Raw genomic sequence first — 22,017 nt, 5'->3', positions numbered from 1 at the left:
AGTTGGTGGGTCACAAATGGACCTGGAGAGAGGATCTCTGCTCCTACAGCTCTTATCAGTAGGTGCCTAAGAAGTGGGCTGACTGTTCAGATCATGACTGTGTGGGAGAAGCAAAGGCTAAGAGGTCCATCAGTGGGATTTTAAAGCATTTAACTGCTAAGACCATCTTATTGTTTGTGGGGGCTTACCCAGACAGCACACAGTCTTTCCCTACAAGCATCACACCCCAGGACCAGGGAGCTTATGCCGTGATCAACCGGTGGAGGGCATACCCACGGATTGCCACTCTGCTACCCATGGCTGCAGAAGCAAGAACTAAGGCCAGGATAGCTCCAATTATACCAAAAGCCATCTGGCTTCCTCTAGTAGCTCCTGTGGCCAGTGAGTGCATTTGTGAGTTCAATTGTTCTTCACTTGAGATCCTCTCTTCCTAAAAAGCCAGGTTGAGGGGTAAAGGTTAAGTGCTATAAAACAACAAACGAAAGAGTTCTCCCATCCTAAATCAGTTTCTGCGTGCTAAGCCCTCAGCACACATCATGACAACCATCACTGCAGTTCCTCTCTCATCATTTTTGCCCAGATTTTCATTTATTGGAAACAACTTAATATCAATAAGTAATATTTAGTAAACACTAGTCCAAGTGCCTAATTCATTTAATTTTACATCAGCCCTGAGGTGGGCACTGTTATTTTCTCTACTTTACAGATAAGGAAGTTGGGAAATAAGGACATTGAGTAGCTCACCACGCATTTCACAGCTGGGAAATTTCAGCTCCACAACTAGACCCCAGGGCATCTTGCTCTAGAGTCGGCACCCTTAAGCATTCGCACGTATAGAAAACCAATGTAATGCAATAAGCAACTTTCTCAGAAGTCCATGGGTGGAGGGGCTGAACTTATTCTGGAGTGATTAGATATCTCTTCAGATTGAGAGTTTATTCTGATAGTTAACTAAAACTACATGGCATCAGAGGGGTTAACAGTAGGCCCTTGCTGGGCAAGCAAGCATCTGCAGCTCCATGAGAAGGAAGGTCTCTCTCCTGTGGTTGAGATAGTTGTCATGTAATGCTGCACCTTGCATTCCAGTCCCCCAAAACCATACTCTTTGCTATCAGTTGACACCCCTTCATAAAGAAGCAATACGTGCATAACATCTGATTTCTATGTACCAAAAAGCTTCCTTAAAGGGTGAAATGAAAGACTCAATTCTTCTTGAGGCACAGTAGTTTTCCACAAAGCCCTTATGATAGTCTCTGTCAGCTGTTTTCTCCTCCTTAATCCTTTGATTAGTAGAGGAGACATTTGGATATGACTCAGTGTATATTTTACCAGTTTCCTGTGACCTGCTTTAGTCAGCATAAGCAAGGTCATGAATTTGTCGGAGGCAATTGCCATGGGATCCCAAAAGGAAAGGGCTACAAAAGAATTCCCGGTGGGATAAGAGAGAGCCCAACCAATATCTGTAAAGGCAACATTTTTGCTTAATCACTGAAGGCAAATCTCCCAGAAGGCTCCCAGAGCAGTGGCGTGTGACCGTTCCCCTCTAGCCCCATCGAAGGGCCACAAATCAGAATGCTGCAGTCCTTTCAGAATGACTGGTAACTGTTTCTCCAAGTACAGGTTCATGGGCAATAACTGACCCCAGAAAAACTGAACTGCACAGTGGAAGAGCTTGTCACGTTAAATGATCAAAAAACCATGACTACCTGCTAGAGGGTTGATAGTGCAGAAGTGATTTCAGACATTCCCCCATGGACCAGTTCTGAGCCGCCGCCCAGGAGTTAACTGGCTGCTAAGCTATCCAGACTTGGGTCTGAGCCTTAGTGAGGGGAAGAGAATCTACCACGAAGAGAAAAGGGGGAAAGGGAAACAAACAAAGAATGGCTCAGTCCTTCTCTTTCCCATAGCTCTCCGAAGTTTATAGTGATACTAGGGTTCCTAGCCTGACTTCAATTCCAATATACTTAATAAAAATTATTTTTGTGAAGATAGTGCTTCTTGGAGACATGGGTGCACAAAATCATGGAAGGTAAATTAAATCTCATTTTACTGGACTGGAAGAATTCTCTGCTAAAATGGAGGTTTTTCACTCTTTGTAAGATAGAAAAACGATCACCCTAAATTTGCCTTATAGAAAGTTTTTGGGGACATGTGCCTAAAATCTTACATATTTATTGAGAGTAGAGTCCACGGTATGCTTTGGCTTCTGTACTATTCTGCCTTTGCCTAGGCATGTATTAACTCAGCCAACCTGAGCCTGAGTTATTCACTCTCTCCCTCAGTGGCTTTGTGTGACTCTCTCATGTACTCTTAGAAACACAAGGACCAGTACCATTTAAGCAGAGTGTGTGGACTGCAGTCTCTTCCAGGACTGGGATGGGCTAAGCACAGTGGATAAATGTGGCCATCAAGGAAAGAGGAGAAGGTCCCTGCTGTAGCAGTCAGTCAGCTGCCTGACTGTTTGTTTGTATCCAAGTTTAAGAGTTGTAAACTATGTGACTGGGTTCTGTAAGTATCTGTTCCTGGTTGTCTTCCCATTCCCTAATTGTTCTACATCTTGTTTCTGACACCCCATATTAACCCAATCAAGTTGGCAAAGATACTATAAATGTTAAAAAGAAAAAAAAAGTTCCCACGAGATGATCTCAAAGATCTCTAATTCTATTCTAGGAACTCAGACTCTGACATCAGACTATTTGGAAATTAAACTTGTATATTTGTTGCAAGTTATATGAACTTTCCTGGGCCTCAGTTTCCATATCACTAAAAATTTTGGAAAGACTTAAAATGGGGAGATTATCTTCAGTAGCATAAAGGGCTGAGATGAAGGATGATGTGATGCTTCTGTCAACAGAGACACTGATGACTTGAATTCCATCCTGGATCACACATGGTGGCAGGAGAAAACTTGAGTCCTGAGCATGGTCCTCTCATCTCCACATGGACACCATGTGGAATGTGAGGCTGGACACACACACACAAACACACACACACATGCACACGCACACACTCACACACACACCCCACACAGTCATAAGATATAAACAAATTACGTAAAAATTTAAGTGTTAAGTCTAGAAAAAGACCCGAAGACTTGAATTATGCTCACAGAACTGAAAATGTGCTCAGAATGTGAACAAATGTCTAGATGTTAAAAGAATGAGTAATTGTGTGTTCTGTTTCCATTTGCACTCTTCCATACTTTCTTTCTATTGTTTTGCATTAAAACTTATGTTAAAACTGGGTGTGGTGGCGTTTACCTTTGCTCCCAGTAGTTAAGAGGCAGAAACAGGTGGATCTCTGAGTTTGAGGCTAGCCTGGCTTACGAATCGAGTTTCAGGACAGACAGCACAGTTACACAGAGGAACCCTGTCTCAAACAACAACAACCAGCTAATTTAGAAAATCAATGCTTTCAAATAGAAAAAAAAAATATCAGAAAAGCTCCCAGATGGCTACTGATGCCTTTAATGCTGATAAGTTCAGCAAGGAAAAAGGAGAGAGATGGTAGAAGGGCAAGGATGCCAAAAGAGCAAAGGGACATTTGAAACCAGATATGTGCTTGCGTGATCCTGCTGAGTCTAGAAGCTTCCCACTTCAGTAGAATGCCATAGCACCCAGGAATACCTTGGACTAACTAGACACACCCATTTGCCTTTCACATGGGATGTTCCTAGAGATGGGCCTCTTCCCACGGCCAAAGCTAGCTGAGCGTGGGGTGTTGTCAAGGGTGAAGGTAGATTTGTCCCCAACCCTGCAGGCTCCCCAGTCCTCTGAGGCAGTGGGGAAGCTTCTCTTCCTTCACTTGCATGGCTAAGTAATCACAACTCATAAACGTCCCTAACCCATTAGTTAAAGCCAGGCCCAGTGCTTGACTCTGACCTCCTACAGCAGCCTGGGCCACATGCTGTCTGCCAGCCGCCTGATTTGTCCTCAATTTATAAGCAGAACAATCTATAAATAGAAACCCTTTTGCTAAGTCCCCAGGAGGCACCAGCAGGTTTCTAGTTTGTATGTGTTTTCTTTTTCTTTTTCTTTCTTTCTTTTTTTTTTTTTTTTAAGGCACACTTATTACCCTGTCTGATATTTCTCCATATTTCACCTTTAATTCAGCTTGAGGGCATTCTAATCAGTTTAAGGCGTAAGGCTTGACACACCAGCCAGTTGGATACCGCCTAGCTGGGCCCTGTAGGAGACTCCACTCACCTGTAGATCCTATACCTGGTGGTGAACCCCTGGCGGTAACGCTCCATGAAGTCAGCATACTCCTGGGCGCGGTGGAAGGGGCCTCGATCTGTGAGCAGCCAGTCCAGCGGAGCCTGGCCAGCCGAGGAGGCATGCTGTTCGGGGACCACAGCGGCCACCGTGGCCGAGACAGCCAGCACCCACCCGGGCACGCCTAGTGCCAGCAGGACTGCCCATGGGGCGGCCTCCGGCCAAAGCCCTCTAAACCGAGAGCTGCACTGCCACCTCATGCTTCTCCCGGGCGATTAGTGTCTTCATTCTCTCGCCACGCTCTCCCACTCCGTGCTGCTCCTCCAGGGCTCCAAACTAGAAAAGTACAAAGAGAGATATGAGGTGAGTAGATTGCCATATCTGGCCTGAGATCATCATACATGTCTGGACTGAGAAGTCCTCGGTACTAGTGCTGCAATGCAACGGATGCCCTAAGACGTTGAGCTGAGAGCTTGGTATGCATGGTTTTATTTCTTTAAACACAAACTCATGACGAAACACCGCTGTCTGTCAGCATCTCACAGATGAGAAAAGGGGCCTCAGGTTAAGACGGTGACTTATGTCCTCACAGCCACGCAAAACAAAGAACAGAGTTTGAGCTTAGCGAGTATGAATGTCGGCTCCTTTCCTATCTGGGCTCCCTAAGTATCACTGGTCTCACAAACGTTTTTCACATGTTTCAGTAATTGCCCCCAGAGACTGAGTGTTGCCCTCTGAAGCTTGACACCGGGCTAGGAGCAGACTTATGTTTCAGATGGAGACTTGTGGGAGAGAAAATTATGTTCACCCATTTGTTGCTCTGATGCGAAGAAAACCCGAGCAAGCCTCTCCTCTCTCTGTATTGAAGGTGGGGCTCTAGAAATAAACCAGGGGCTCCGAATTCGCTAATGGTTTTCTGAAGGTGATACAGGGATGGGCTCAGAATGGAGACTCAGAGGTGATTCCCACACAAAGAACATGGAACTCCTTCTCCCATCACCAGGCAGGAGCCACTCTGTGTCTCTTTCTTTCACCCTGCTAGTGTAGCTGCTGAGAGCATGGAGCATGTCTGCAGACATCCAGCTTGAAGGAGCGAATTAGTTGTATCCCCTGCTTTCTCTGAGTTGGAGGGTAGATGCCAGCAAGATGGCTGCTTCTGTCCTTCTCTGTTCCTAGCTACCTTGTGTGTCATTCCAAGCCTGGTTTCCAGCACCTACACTTTGTCTAAGGACAACTAGTCACCTTTATCAACCTCTGGATGCAAGGAAGCATTCCACACCGCAGGATTTCCTGGAACTGCTGCTGCCGTTTCTCCAATCTTTAATTTCTAGTACATGCTGTCAGAGCTCTGTGCGCGTCCCCTCGCCAACACCACTTCAGCATGTGCCAGAACACCTTCCAATGCCCGGGGCCTGTAATTCACGGTCTGAGGATTGTCTCCGGCTGCCAAAGCCCAGAGATAGGATGCCCAGGGCTGAGACAGATGTGGTAATTCTCTGAACTTTCACTCCCCTGTAGGGGCGGAAAAAGAGGGATTCCTTCCAGAGTAACCCCCCAGGGGCCCTCTGAGATGTGTTAGCTCGCTAATGCAGAGAGCCTAAGAGGGTCTGCTGGGGGGTAGGTGTGCATCCCAGAAATCCTCAGCTCCGAAGTTATACTGAGTCTGAGAGGCAGAGGCATGCACATTGGTACAGGATGCTTTTCAGAGTGCTGTATATAAGGGTGGAAGGACAGAAGGACGCTAGGGAGCCTGGGCATTCAGACAGCTCTCCTCCGCCTGCTCTCTTGTAGTTAGTGATTGGGAGCTGGGTGCTGGGTGCTGGGAGCTCATTAGAAGTTGCCCCCATTCTTAAAGTTTGTTAAGTAGGCATTATAACTACAAAATTATATTATGATGGGAGCCAGGGGAGTTGAGTTAGGAAAATAGGCAAAATGTGAACCTCAATCTGGCTCTTTGCCAAAAGAGGCTTCACTGTTTGGAAAGCCAGAGTAGGGGTAAGTGAGCCTGTCCTAACTTAACCAGACAAGCCGAGGTTCTGGAAGATCCCCATGTCAGCCCCATCAGGTCTTAAAACACAATAACATTCTCATAGCTAAAAGAGTGATGCTAGCTCACAGATTGGACAGGTTGATCAATGAAATAGGAGAGCTCAGCATTAAACCTTACCCAGCAGTTAGTATATAAAAGCAAAGCAATCACACACTAATTGGGTAAGAATGGAATATTTAATACATAGCAGCGAGAACTTAGTTCCACATGGAATAAAAAGTTAACTATAAAAATGTAGACTCATAGAAGGAAAATCCCCAAGTGCTTTTTTTTTTAAATAAGCTTGCATTGCCAGGGGAACAAAAAAGAGTGATTTAAAACTAAAAAGAGGAATCATTCTTGCATGTGGAAGGAGTAGACAATTTTTATACTGAAACAATTTGATGAGGATGCCCAAAATATTTTCCATTTAATCATTCGCATATTCATCCATTGAAGAAACATAAATGAGAACTCATAAGCACCCGACATTATGCTCGGAACTGACAATACGCAAGCAGGTGCTCATTTGCCCTACCTGCCGTTCTACCGTTAGTGGTTCATCCCTTTTATAAAACATTGCTGCGTTGCTAAAGACGACTTGATGTAGGGGTGGCAAGTTTGTTAATTTGGGAAGCTGTGGCTCCTTGATGGAGGAGGCCAACACAGTAAGGTAGACGTCTACAGCCACTGGTGGAAAGACACGTCGGAAGTAGGGTCCTAAAGTGACCTCCCCACAAAGCCCTACATACTTCTGAGCACGCCTTCTATAATCTGCTCCACTGAGCATAGACAAGGCCTGTCAGTAAGATGGACTATCAGGTTCTATTAGTTGACTTTCGAGGTGCTGAATGTTGAAATTGAAAAGCCCAGACAGTCACTCAGATGATGGCAGAGGCAAAGAAAGACTTGAGGGTAACTTTGGACAATGTCCCCCGCATGAGTTAGATCTAATTGGGTGAGCCTTCAGATGACAACAGCAGACCACAAGCAGAGCGAACAGCCATGCTGGGAACTGCTTATGAAAGCCATGTACCAAGGAACCAGAAGTGGCACCTAGACTTGAGAGCAACCTCCAGCCAGAAACTAGGAAGTAGGTGAGAACTTCCATCTTACAACCACAAGGAAACAAATGCTGCTAGTGGAAGGGTGCTTGGTACCCCACATAGATCTGTTTCCATGTACAGCACATTGCTTTCAGACTGGTGAAAACTGGAGCAAAGGAACAATTACCTTGTGTCCAGTCTCCTGAGTGCCTAAGCCTATGAGACAGGGCTGCGGAGACAGTGCAGACAGTGAGTTACATATCTTGCAAGAGCAAGGACCTAATTGGTATCCTTACAACCAACTTAAAACAGTCACACAGAAAACCCAGATGCAGTGATGTGTGCTAGGGGGAGACATGTGGGTCCCTGGGGCTGGCTGGCAGGACAGCCTAGCCACATGGTGAATTCCTGTAAGCCCTGTCTTAAGAGAAAAAAAGTAAAAAAAAAAAAAAAAAAGAGTGAGAGAGAGAGAGAGAGAGAGAGAGAGAGAGAGAAAAGAAGAAGAAGAAGAAGAAGAAGAAGAAGAAGAAGAAGAAGAAGAAAGGAGGTGGAGGGTGCCTGTCCTTTGTCCTCCACATACATGCAGCAGTGTGAGATACTAAATTTGTATTACTTTAGATGATACCAAATTTGTTACAGGGCAATAGGAAAACCACGGAAACACAAGAAACTACTGCCACATCTATTCTGACAAGGGTCTGGTGCTTCATGCTCCCTAGAGGAAACCAGAATGCTACTCTGTGGGAGAAGAGGCAATCATGGAAGTTTCTGGAACAGAGCGGTATTGGTCATCTCTCCCAGATCTGCCCTCATATGACATCCTCCCTTGCCAAGTGCGCAGATCCATGCGAGGTCATGTGTAATTTTTTGTCATCTTATAGGCTGTCTCATCAGTCCTCAAGCTATGTGGTGTATCAGATTTCACGTACATCATCAAGGAGTGAGATTGTGACAAGGTATAACCTGGTCCGGCCATTTGGCCTCTTGACAGACTGGTCCCGGTGCATCTGATATCATGGTAGCCACCTGCCGCATGAGGGTTCCTAAGGACAGGTGAGCGCCTTCTGGAAAAACTGCTTGAAAGCATCAGACTACGTTAACCATGCTTCTTGTCAGCTCTGTTTGTAATTATGCTTTTTCAGAGCTCACAATGAGCTGGAACCTGCCTGTTACAGGAATATCAGCTTTGGAATCAAATGGCTTTGATTGCTGGGCCACATCTGCTGAGCGCAGCAAGAATGCCTGAATTCAGGGCTCCTTGTTCCTCAGAAAAACCTGGCCTGGGCATCACACACTTTCTGCTTCAGTGGTTTTCCTGGGGATCTGAAGATGTTTTGACTAAAAATGTCTCCTCTTAAGAGTTAAGATCCTTAAATGGGTTTAAAAGCTTTTTAGGAAAGAAAGAAAGAGAAAGAAAGAAAGAAAGAAAGAAAGAAAGAAAGAAAGAAAGAAAGAAAGAAAGAAAGAAAGAGAAAGAAAGAAAGAAAGAAAGAAAGAAAGAAAGAAAGAAAGAAAGAAAATTGTTGGGTTGACAGTTGTATGAAAGTCAGGCTTTTGAAGTTTTGAAGTGGGGGGACAGCTTTTGGCTTCTTCCTGTTTATTCTTCACAAGAATATCACCGGATAGTTTGTAACAGCAATCTATGATAGGAAATCTTGACTGTCGAAATTCTCACAGCTTTTGGAGGCACCATTAACATTTATTGCCTTTCCCATCATGCTTTGAGTTTGGATTCTTCCATGCATCCAAAAGCTGACTCTCTGAGCAGGCCTCTATGTGACCTGTGAGGATGGTTCCACAGGGACCATGCTAGCACCTTCATGAAAAATTTACCTGGGTTTACCTGAGAAAGATGAATAATTTCCTTTGTCCTCCACACTTAAGGCATTTTTACACCGAGACAGATAAATTGGCTTTGCACCAAAGGTACAAGTTTAACAAGCTATAGGTTTCTCTTGTCTCGGTGCATAAGCTCAAATCTGTTCTGTAAGCCACGAATTAAATGGGTCATAGTTTTGTCAATAGAGAAAATCAAGTATAAGATGAGGTCACATGAGAAGTGAGCAGCGCAATCGTCAAAACAAGAGCTTTTATAAGGACCATGTCACCACCACTCTGAGGTCACTACCCCGCTGAAAAGGTGTGAATCTCTTTGGAGTTCTCTTGTCTTCAGTCTCCATATCTGCTTGGTGTTTCGGCATAAGGTACAATCACAGTTTGTGGCATAGGCTGCTAATGTAAAATCTTGGCAAATGAAGTAGATAGGGAAAATGAATGAAAATTATTGTGGGACTGGTGGTATAATTCAGTGGCTGAGCACTCGCTTGGAATGTGTGAGGCTCTGTGTTAAATCTTTTTAGTGCTGAGGGCATTAAAAACAAACAAAAACAGTAAAAGACAATTACTGAAGAGGAGGGCTGCATCCTGGAGAGGCTAAGTGCATAGCTAAGTTGTAGGTGTAAGGGTAATATTTTGATTAATGAAGTTGTCAATGTTAAATATAATTAACAAAATACCACATAAAGTAGTTAATATGTATGTGATAGCTATTGCTTATAAAGCACAGATAATACAATTACCTCTTTAAACAGAGAACAGTGATGCTAAGAGTGAATCAGTGCATGTAATAGACGCCATGCTTTAGTTGCAGATCCGAGTCTGCCTAAGTGTAACCGCACCAGTCCCATGACTTACAGCTATAGAGAGTACTTGCTTTGTCACTTACAAGTTAGTGCCCATAGGCAAGGCGCTTTCCTGTGGGAGCCTCACTTTACCTTCGGTAATATGATTTATGAGCAAAGATGATCTCCATAATCCTGCTCAGCACCGAAGTTCCATAATTCTATGCAAACAGAAGGGACACATGTGCAAGGGGGCTGTGCCGGAGGAAGAGTAAAGCATAAGAGAGATGAGGTATGAGGCAGAAATTTTTGCCTGCCAGAGCAGTGACATTTCATAAAGAGATTAGGCAGTGACATTAAATAAGTTTTCAAGCCATTTAAGTAGTTAATTGGCCAACTCTACTGAGGAGTTGTTTTCTTGAATAAGTCTGACGGTGTTAGTGTTTAAAGAAAAAAAAATCACAGAAGTGTTATTTGTTCTTGTCATCCACAACAGGTTGATGCAAAAACCTGTTTTTCCTAGAAAGAAAGGGTAGACAGAAGTGGCTTCCTCAGCCAGGGTGTGGAAGTAAGGAATCTTTGGCTCCCATCAATGTCTGGAGTCTACCCTCTGTTAGGCTGAGCGCTGCAATTTTTCACACATGCTCAGTACAGGCCATAAAGGTCCCGGGGCTGCACTTTGCAGATCCCCAGTACCTCCAAGCATCCCTTCATTTGAATGCAGGTGGGTAGGACATGTGTGTTGTCACTTTCTTCCCTAAGCTCTAAGACATGACCTCCAGCTTCAGCCTCAGGACTGGCATGGACCAGGGATGCTGCATTTGAAATCCTACATCCCTCTCCAGCCAGAAAACAACTTCGAACACGAGGGTGTAGATATCCTCACTGCATAGAATCAGGTCAACAATATTAATAACTATTTATGCAGAGAGGAGCTAATCATAATTACTGTTTACTAAATGCTCTTACATTAATTTGAGACCTTTAAGAGGGGAGGCTGAGAGAGACATAGGGGCTCTCAGGAGGCCACTCCACAGAAGGCAGAAGCAAAACTCAAAACCCAGATATTGTGACTCTGAGGCCTACAACTCACCTCTCCTTATTGCGCCTCACCCTGTCCATCAAGCAGTCATTCGCTTATTAAGCAATGTCTATACACTCAGGACTTGAGGATCATGGACGGAGCATTATAAGTAATTCCACATTCAGAAGACAGTTTCAGTGACATTAGCCCTTTTAGGTTTCATCCCCTTAGGGCTCCAAATTTATAAACTTCTTTCTCTGACAGCTAGCCTTTCACTTGTCAGGGACAGAGTCATCTGTCAGTTGCTGAGGCGTCACACTTGTCTGCTGGGTGTCCTTGGTACTTTGCATGGGTCAGACCAGCTAGCTGACTTGTCTGACCCAGAGCCTCACATCATAAAGCTGGGGTCAGAGATCGTAGACCAGGGAGGCTGCCATGCACCACGTCCTCTCCTCAGGTCAGGAAGGCTCACCAGCAAAGATGAAGGTAGCACTGCTGATCAAGTGCATCTTCTAGTGAAAAGCTGGATGTTTTGAGGCTTTAAAAACTCATCGCTTTGCAGATCAAAGATGAGTCCCCAGAATCCTTTCCAGCTTCTTCCTCATTTAAGAAATCCTAGCAGCTCCTGTTGCCTCCCTACCAACCAATCTTCCCTCCTCTTATAGGCCCTGAAACCCTCTGTGAGCCATCCAAAGAGAACTATCTCCCAGAGTAGACATCAAGAAAAGGGAAATAGAAACTGGGCATGGCAGCACACACCATCCCAACACTGAGGAGACAGAGGTAGGCAGATCTCTGTGAATCTGAGGCCATCCTAGTTTCTATAATCAGTTCCAGGCCAGCCAGGACCGCATTAATAAGACCCTATCTCAAAAGACAAAGGAATTATAACAATGGTACTACATCAGATTGAGAGGATTTGAAGCCCTTAAAAAGCATGGCCTCTGGAGAGAGCTGTGTGTGAGAGGGAAGGGGAGCTCACTCAGTTTTTCTATTGTATCACAAGTTATTAGTTAGTGTAAGCAACAGTCCATAGACACCGCTTCACTGAACATGACTTTTTTGTTGTTGTTCATTTGCCAGTTTTCTAGCTGCTTACAAGGGAGAAAGCAGCACAAACAGGTAATCTTCCAGAGCTTGTGTTTGCAGGAGTGGTTAGCAATTCCTGCACTCAGAGGCGCCCCCTCCCACACTGCCTCTCAGAACTTAAAGCAGAGGCCTTGAGCCCCAGTCCAGGAAAGTGTTGGCCTCATTCTGAAGTTCCCTCAAACCTGAAACTCAGTGCCCTGCCACCGTGCCACTGCTTCCTGCTTCTTGGAGGAGATGGGCCCACAACTGCCCATCATGCCTTTCAGACCCATTTCCTCCAAGAAAACCTCTCAAAGTGAGGCTCGGTGCCGACTGCACAGCTGCTTGGCTTCTCTTCTGAGCCGATGACTCTGTCCAGCCTTTGGTGGCTATACTCTGCATAGGGAGATGTGAGGAGTGGGATATAAATAGGGACGGGAGGACGGAAGGGAGGGAAGTACTCCTCAGTTGGAGTATGTTACATTTCAGCATAATTTGAGAGGCTAAGGTGAGAGCCCATGATGGAAGCCGCTCCCATGATTCAATGGGTGAGAAAACCACGCATGGCTACCAGAGTGCAAGCAGTTCCCCAAGGCTGCCCTGCTGGTTTAGGAATGAAACCCAGGTCTGATGTTGGAAATAGAGCCTGTTCTGTTTCTGTCTTGCCCATGTTCGTGGCAGAGTGAAAACTTCAAAGTCTAAAACCTGTGAGCCTCAGAGCTGTTGCTAGAAATCCTCCACATATGTTCAGACCTTGTTGCCATGGACCAGCCACTGATCTAAACGCTTGTCCTACATTAACTTATGAAAACGTCCCTGTAAGGCTGATGCAGGTTCAGATGACCTCTGACAACACAATGGCACAAATTACAGTGTTTGACTTTACCATGGTGCCAGGCAGTAGCAATGAAGGCAGGTTTCCATCTAGACACATGATCACGAGAGGGAACCATCCATACTCTACCCTGCACTCAGGTGGCAGGTTGTGATGTTCCATTCTTAGGTATTAATATATTAAATGCATTTTTACATTTAATCTCAGTTTACAGTAGGCATATCTGAACATAATTCCATCACAAGTCAATGGGCATTTGTACTATATACATTTTACAGAGGAGAGGATTCAGAAGTCCAGTAATGGTCTCTCAAGATTCCCCCAAGAAAATCCTAGCTCCTTCTAAATGCCTAGAAACATAAAAGCTACAGAGTCCATACAGGAGCTGTCGAAGCAGGAGGTCACTCTAGACATCTTTAGGTCACTTAAAACAGCCCTGTGAGCCAAGGAAACACTAAACTCTGCAAGTACGAAAGCAGAGGCACCTACCACTGCTCTTCCAGCTTGGCTATGAGTACTCAACACCATCTCCTCCTTCAAGCTGTGGGCTTCTCAGACTGCCTCTCTGCATGGCCTGTTCGAGGGCAGTGGTAATTCCTGCAGGTGTTCCCAGAAACCTTAAGGTCAACGGCTGGAGAGACTGGTCCGCAATTAAGAGCACTTCCTACTCTTTCAGGGGTCCCAAATCTGGGTCTCAGCATGTCATATCAGGTGATTCACAACTGCACAGAACTCCAATTTCAAAGAACCCAGTTCACTCCGGCCTCTACGGGTGCTGCATACACACGGTACGCAGCAACTCATGTAGGCATACACACATAAATAAAAACAATAAACTTTTTTCAGGCTCATTTCCCTAAGGCCAACTGAGCATCTGACCACAATTTTCTGTCGTCCCACTTCGGGCCCAATCTCAGCAAGGCTGGGCAAGGAATGGGATGCTTACAATTCTTGCTGGGCCCTGTGTGTTCGGTTATACGTTCCTCTAGTTCACTGGTAGGCAGACAGTCCTCCAAGACCTGCCTACCCACTGCCTCATTCTGAGCTTCGCTTTAACCCGGAGTTCATCTTCCTGTATCCTGGCCTGTTGGTTAAGATTGCTGTTAGGAAAAATTTTGATTTTTCTCTCTAAACATGTCCAAGTGTCTTCCCTAGTATCTACTGTGGCGCAGTCACTACTCCACATTTTGCCAATTCCATATTTCAAGAAGAAATCTTCTCTGCTTCCCCTCTCCCTTCGCTTCCTTCCACCTGTGTGGTGCCCATAGCTTGAGCCCCAGCTCGCTTCCCAGCAGAGCTTCTCTATACACATAGAGTAGTTGGACGCTTGCAAAGCCAAAAGAAACTCAAGCCAAACACACAGAACTCTCTCATCACTATGCAGGCTGCAGCACTGAGGTGGGGCTGACTATCAACTCTCCATTCTGACCTTCAGTCTTCGATGCGTCTCTCGCTATTGGCTTCCTGCCAGGCCTGTCATCGAATCTGAACTCTTAGCCCAGGACCTGCCCTACTTGGGCCTTGGCACTGACCAGAATGTAAAATGATAATGCCCTGAGCTGTGCCAAACAACACAGCGCCCTGAGATGTTAGAGATGCAGATGTGAGCAGCAAACACATTGTTTCCGGGACTGTTTGTAAATATATGAGTTGCCCGACAGCTTGCAGAATTAAATATAGATGCTACATCACAAACTTGAGCTAAAATAAACTATATGCTGCTCAGTGAATGTCAATAAGTACACCGAGGAAGAATCATCCCTTTTGGTAGCGTAGTCCAAGAAACCCATGTCTAAGTCCTTTTCCCCTTCCTTCACCTCCATCTTTTTCTTTCATTTCCTCATCCCCCAACCTCACTGTGACTCTTCACTATCCCCTTTCTGATTGGTACTGGTGTAAGGGGAACTGTAGAGTAGGATGAGGAGACAAAGGGAATGCAATCAGTAAGGCTGCTTTAAAGGGAGAAGTGAATGTGGTAGCAGGAGGGACCTTGATGGTTTATGAGGAAGGCTGGGCCTTGAAGTTAACCTACTCAGGCGCCTAACCTTGAGGTACCAAGTCTAAAAGAATGTCCTGGTTACCCCCTGGTAATTTGCCAATAGCTATTGATGGGAAATAGGTCTATCCATCCTGCATTGTGAGTCCTCTTTTTAGTTTTGAGCCAAATGACTCTTCTTCCCTTAGATTGATGTTTACAGACACCTAGATCTTACCTGTGGGTCCACCTGTTAACTTAGTAATGGGAAGTTACCTGCAGCTGCTGTTCATACACTAAGATGTCAGTACCCTAGAAGATTTTCCAGGGCCGCTCACTCAGTCTTCAGCAGCAAAGGCTTGTTGCTGTACAATCTTGGATACGGATGGAAACAAACAAACAAACCACATTTTTATTATTATTATTTTTTTTCCCAGATCCCTGAAGCCACTGCTCTAAGTCATTGGCTCAAAATAAAAGAGTGTTTTACACTTAAGGAAACTTCTATGTTGTCTTGAGAGCTTGTGACAGTCCTTTCGAATTTGTGAAATTACTATGTTATTGCTATTTTATTTGTTTGTTTTATTAGCCTTCAGTCTCTTAAAAAGTGTGTGTGTGTGTGTGTGTGTGTGTGTATGTGTGTGTGTGTGTACCCTATGTGTGCATTTGAGTGCAGGTGCACATGTGCCAAGGCACACGTGTGGCATGCAGAGGTCAAAAGACAACTTTTGGGAGTCAGGTCTCTCCTTTTACCTTGAGTTCCCAGGATCAATGTCAAGATGTTAGAGTTGAATACTTGGCATTTTTTTAAATGTGCTGAGCCATCTTAGTTTTTCAACACCAGATTCTTCTTCCATCGAAATGTGAAGTATAAACTTAGAAATGGTGCAGTGATTTGAACACTGCCTAGTAGTGGCCCTTGAGCAAAAAAATGTTTAAGAGTCCCCAATGGAGAACTGAAGTAATTCTAAAGAAATTTAACTTGATTCTGACTCAGACTGCTACACATTTCTTAAACTGCTCTGACAAATAAAACCCTTTGTTAAAATGTGGCAGTCATCTTCCAACTTATTTCCTTTTAGGGAAGTTAATAAATATCTACCATCTATCAAATGACTGTTTCCTTTTTATAATTATGTCTTTTTCATTTCTACTTTCCCTTTCCTCCCTCCAAGCCCTTCCATATACCATTCCTTGCTCTTTTAGAAATTCATGACCTCTTTTAGCTCATCTGCTTAAAGCTAGGCTCGAACCCAAAAGGCAATTAATGTTTCTTTAATGAAGAGCATTCCATTTAGGGAGGACATAAAACTGAAAGGAGAGGTAGGCATCAGAGGCCAGGAGGTAATGCTTCCGGTTCTTTGAAAGAAGGCTACAAAGCCCTTTTTCTTTTGTCAAATCCTGTTGCCCCAATTCCTGTCAGGGAACTTTCCCACTGAGGTCTTGGAACTCACACAACTCTATGATCCCAGAGATGACTGGTCTCTGAATAAAGGCTAAGATTATCTTCTGCCCCATTGTAAATTATTTCTGTAAGTTTTGGTCCAAATCTTTGGAGAACTAGCATGAAGTAATGGACTAAGAATTTTAAATATAAAATCAAAGATCATGCTTCTTACATCTATTGAAAACAGAATTTATGTAAGGCAAAACCAGCCAATCAGAGAATTTATGTAAGGCAAAGCCAGCCAGTCAGAATTTATGTAAGACAAAGCCAGCCAATCAGAGAAGTTATGTAAGACAAAGCCAGCCAAGTGGCTCTCAACTAAGGAGAAAAGGGAGTTTCTTTTCCTAGAGGCCTTGGGTTATACCTGCAGACATGTTATTGTTGTTGAACTAGATGGAGTGGATGGGCCACACACAGTGGGTTAAATCCTGATTTATGTTAATGAATTCTAATGAGCCTAAACTGTGAGGTATTTCTGAAAAATGCAAGGCCAACTTTTAATGGAACTTAATTCATGCATGTCTAGGTCCTAGGTTCTAAATTACGTAATGGTGTACATGTTCCCAAATTTTGTATTTTCCCCATTGCTTTCTTGAAGGCCTCTAGTTATCTGCTCATCGGTCCTCAATATCAACAAGAAAGCTAATGGGAAAATTCTATTTACTGAGCACTCTCTACTACAAACTGTGTGAAGCAATTTATTTCCATCAAGGTATGATTAACACTTGGGGAGAATGAACTGAAAAGATAATAATACCTTTTTACAACTTGCTTCCTTCCCTTCATCTTTTTTATTCTAAAGCATTCAGTTATTGGGCCTGTGTGAGGACAAGGACAACTCATAAAACATATAACTAAAGCCACACAAATACGTTTGAGTGGGGCAGAAGCTCAGTGGAGTTAACAACCTTATTACATATAAGGGGTTTAGCTATAAAGAAGAATATTGAAGAGAGGAGAACCAAGTTCCTTGGCCAGAGAATAGTGATAATTATGGGATGGATGAAAGCTAAATAAGACTTCTGGTGAAGTCTTGGAATTACAGGTATGAGAACTAGCTTTAAATATAGATAGAAAAAAATAAAGATTTTGATAGATTGGTAGATAAACTGATAGATATGTAAAATTATACATGTATTTCCTTATGGATGAAATATGATATAGCACTCTGGATTGGATTCTGGAACAGAAATAAAGGATGTTAGTAGAAAAACTTATGAAATCTAAAACAGCCTGTACCAATGATAATACTAACTGCTAGGGGTTTGTTTTCATTTTGCCTTATTTTATTTTTGAGACACACTGATCTCAGACTTGCTGTGTAGTTGAGGATGATCCTAAACTTTTGACTCTCTTGCCTCTACTTTCTGAGTGCTGAGTATTTCCCAGTTTCAATTATACCATGGTTGTACAATAAGGAAAGTTGGGTGGGGGCCACAAAAGAGTCTGGTATTCTTTCTAACTTTTCTATAAACCTAAACTTTTTCTAAAATAGTTTTTTTATTAAGACTTATGTATACATATATATTTCCTAGTGTCTGTGGCCACAGGCACCCCACCTCCGACACACACACACATCTTTGTTAGTTTGTTCCCCTTAGATCACCCCACCACACTCATTGGCTGCAAGCTACTGGTTTTCTCCTCGGAAAAGTAAATGGTTACAGAACAAGGCAGTTAACCTATAAGAGGAGCCAGCAACATTCATTGTGTGAGAGAAATGGTGATATGCTGGTAAATTTTTTAACAGCTAGATCTGGGGGGAAAAAACTATTATGACATTTGCCAATTTTCATGATGTAAGTACTCTTGCCATGCTTAATTCCAAGCTACCAACAGGATATGAATGGCTCACAAATTTCCTGAAAAATTTCCCTCGGGTTCTCTTAAGCTGTAGCTCCAACACATCAGTGAGAAACAAATTCTCAAAGAATAATGGGCACATCTCAAAAGAACAGGGAAGAACCTTGAGAATCCTGCTCCCATGATCTCCAGGACAAGAAGAGCAGGGTACACACCAGTGAATGAGGTATAAATGTATAAGGTATAAACACACATAAGGCTATCTCTCGATCATCTATCTCATCTATCTTGTCTGCCAGTTTGTATGCACAGATATAGACTGGTAGGTAGAAAACAGGTAAATAGAAGATGAAGGAGATAAACTTTTTAAATATCTATAACTTGCCAACTAACAGAGGAAAAAAGACGGATTTAGAAAAATCACTTAGCAATCATCACACTGATAATCTATTTAAGCAAGAAACAGGCCAGTGCCAAGCCAGGGTGATGATTTCATCAGGTTGCTGGTGAGATGTCTCCTAATTTCAAAGTATCTCTCTAAGAATCCAGAAAGCAGCTACCCTCACACTCCAAGGGTTAAAGTTAACATTATCAATAATAAGACAACACATGTGGCCACCTGCTAGGAGCCAGTAAGATCATAAAACTGCCATGATGTGGTCTGATACAGTATCTTCATGAAGAATGGTTGCATGCTTTTCATTTTGCTGCCTTAAGCATACAGACTTTGAATGAAGGATGGGTCCACACAAGTGAAGGGATCAAAGTTCCTGACTCCGACATTCCACATCCATCTACTAAGTTAATCCCCCACTTCCCTGCTGTTAAATCATGATGGATTCTGCCTCAGAACTTAGGTATATGAATGTGGTACACAGCAGACTATCATCGCTAGGCAAAACAAGTTTGAGTTACTTTCACTTCTTTCCTATGTTGATAATAATAAGATGCACAATTCTCTTTTATCTGTCTTCACACACCTGCATAGCAGAATGAACCAGAACATATCTGCAAAAGTCTGGGAACTCTGTGAAGGAAAGTATCACAAATAAATTTATGTGCATAATTGTTGCCAAATGCTGAAATTATGGTTATTTTCTGTTATTTTGTATGTTCCCATATTTTAATAGAATAATGCATTTTTTTGTGATGAGGAAAACGGCCTTTTTCTAATTAAGAAAATAAAGGAGAGATGAGTATTAGGAGTGCTTGTTTGTCCTCATTTTGTTGTCTGTAAGATTCTTGGCAAGACGCGAGTCTAGCTGTCCATACTGGAAGATCTCAGCCACCAACCTGAGCAGCTGGTCAGACAATCTTCCATTTCCACCATCATGGCATCTCATGCTTGTTTGCTCCACTGTGTGAGACAGATCTGGGTTTAGTGTAAACAAACAGAAACACTCCATCACACTCATTCACAAATGACTATCCCTCGGCTATCACTGGGCCCTCACAGCCTTGATGTTCTGCCAACTCTACAGTCCTGTGCTTAGTCAGTCCTTGGCCAGGAGGCCCATGGGGATACCCAGGCAGATCCTGGAAATGACACCGGTGACTCAGCAGGACATGGCTTCTGTCTCCTCCATCCATCCTCACTCTGCCCTAATGAGCTACCCGGAGGCTGTAACTGCCCTCCTCACATCCCAGCTGGTGTGCTGGGCCCTGGGAGCAATTACACATATGCCTTCTGTGCTTGTTGTCCCTGGAAATTTCAATTAAAGATGCTCCCAATTCTGTGTTGTTGTGTGTTTTTCTTTTTTTTTTTTAAATATCGTCACTTAGAACACTCATTTCTGCTGCCAGGCCACAGCATAAGGGGTGTAGCTTCCTTGCACTACACGAAGCAGTGTCACTCATACTGTAGCCTATGCGAATGGCATTGGAGCAGGGCCTTTAAGATCCTAAGTGCATACAAGGGGCTCTGCTACTGCCTAACATTTATCTCCCAGTCCTGAAAATGGTGACAGACATCTCTTGATGACACAGTACATTTGCAAAGAAAAAGAAACAAGCACATGATATAGAAATAATAAAGGTGAATTTGTCTGGCCCATGTACATATCTATGTGCCATCAGTAAACCATTATAGTAGAGTCCCCTGAGGGACTGGGATTTGAACCTATGATAGTATAGTGTAATAGTAGGGGTGTAATAGTAATGTATGGCGTCCTGACTTAAGCCACCAGACACCACTTCTTTGAAGAGCAATTATCAACATTTGGTGGGCAAACTGTTCCCACTGGAGGGAGCAGGGATGGGAAGAGGTAGTTGAGCATAACTCTTAAAGTACTTACCTTACCTTCCATTCTCATTTGTTAGATTCAGCTGTGACACAAACACCCCCTCCCTCCCCCCCAATTGCCTCTGAATACAGTTCTTGGATTTATACTTGCATAGCAGCCTCTGCCACCCATACTGCATCCCACAAGCATCATGAAGCTTGACTCCAATGAAAGCCCAGGTACTTTCTCATCGCCAAACCAGGAGCCTCTTTTACTATCTGTGGGTAGTATTTACTGAGAAATACTATTTACTAAGGAACTTATGGGGTACCAGACATCTATCCTACTTGGAATACATTGTCTCTTTTCCCTAATACAACAAAACACTCTGTTTTCCAAAGTTGTTTTCTTCTTATGGGTGGTGAAATTGAGCTGGTAGGTGGGTAAGTTAGCCGCCCAGGGTATCAGTACTTTACAACCAGCATGGAGTATCTGACACAAGAAGCCAGGATGTGGTCACTAGGTTCTATTCTCCGCTGTCCTCTTCTCTCAGATCACCGTGTGATTCTGAAGCTCTTGCCATGGCTGGACCTTCCACGCTGTTTTCCTTCCCTTTTCTTCTGTAGTTCTGCCTTGTCTTGCCTCTCCAAACTCAGCATCCTGATCAATTTGATAGCCTTACATCTGTCTGTTATTGGAAGACTGTTCTAAATCAGTCCTGGGAATAGCCTTAAGGGAGCAGGGAAGGGGAAGCCCATGCCAAACAAAACAAAACAAAACAAAACAAACAAACAAACAAACAAAAAACCCCACACCAATATTGCAGACTAACATACCGGGAATAGGGAAAGCCTATCTGCAAGCAACACCTGAAATTTTACATGCGTTGGCCAGGAAGGTACCTTGTTTTAAAGTCCAATGAGTGGTTATAAGGAATCAGTTTATTTAGCCAATTGGTAGTGGATTTCAGATTATATTCTGCGCAAACTTTCTTCACTATAGTACAGGGACCCTTGAAAAAGCACCATTCTCTCAAAAAAGAATCTGATTTCTAAAAAGTAGCAGTAGAGAGTTACCAGTCACACAGGACTTCCCATGAATCCATGCTCATGTACCTGTGCCTTGCAGCCATGTTTGTTTTCAACAGCTTGGCTCATTCCCCTTAAATGCTTCTGCCTTTACCCTCCCCAGTGACTTTCTGTAGGCTCGAAGGCATCTCACAGTCTATCCATGCACAATCTTGTTTTCTTCCAACCCGTTAGCCACTTGGGCTCTGGGTAACATCTCTCTTCCTCTTTAGGGGCTATTTGCAGCAGGATGTGAAGGCCATTAGTCAATCAATAACTCTTTATTTAGGAAAGGGGCGGGGAGATAGAAACCTGGAGTTTTTAATTCAGATCTAGCAACTCCTGGGGCATTATCAGGAGCAGTCTAAAAATAAGCCTTTGAAAAGTATGATGCTGCAACTGTTGGAACTTTATAGCTTCCTACCCATAAACAAGAGCAGCTTGCTGCAGGGGGGAGCATTCACTAAATTCTCCTTCTCTTGTGGCCCTTGTTGTCTTCCTCTAACTCTCTAACATCACAGGTATTAACTATTGCTTTGGGCTTTTTTGTTTCTTTTGTTCCTGCCTCTTTTCTCTCTTCTCCACATGTCTCTTAGATATGGATTGAATTCCCAACCATCAGTGTGTTTCTATCTTCCCCCACACCAAATATATCCATCCCTGTAT

General features: G+C 43.6%; 1 protein-coding gene across 3 annotated transcripts in view; it reads right to left on the bottom strand.

The window, feature by feature from the left end:
* Nucleotides 1–22,017, bottom strand: part of BRINP2 (BMP/retinoic acid inducible neural specific 2) — a 103,483-nt gene that overhangs the window by 47,121 nt on the left and 34,345 nt on the right. For all 3 annotated transcript variants that reach the window (XM_084767397.1, XM_084767398.1, XM_084767399.1), the window contains one exon: nt 4,206–4,550. In XM_084767397.1, coding sequence (XP_084623523.1) covers nt 4,206–4,474 — 269 coding nt within the window. In that variant the 5' untranslated portion in view covers nt 4,475–4,550. The remainder of the gene's footprint in view (nt 1–4,205; nt 4,551–22,017) is intronic.

The sequence above is a fragment of the Acomys minous genome, assembly GCF_964271855.1.
Source record: "Acomys minous genome assembly, chromosome: 1".
NCBI classification, from domain to species: domain Eukaryota; kingdom Metazoa; phylum Chordata; class Mammalia; order Rodentia; family Muridae; genus Acomys; species Acomys minous.
The sequence above is the reverse complement of the archived record's forward strand: the minus strand, read 5'-3'. Positions and strand labels throughout refer to the sequence as shown.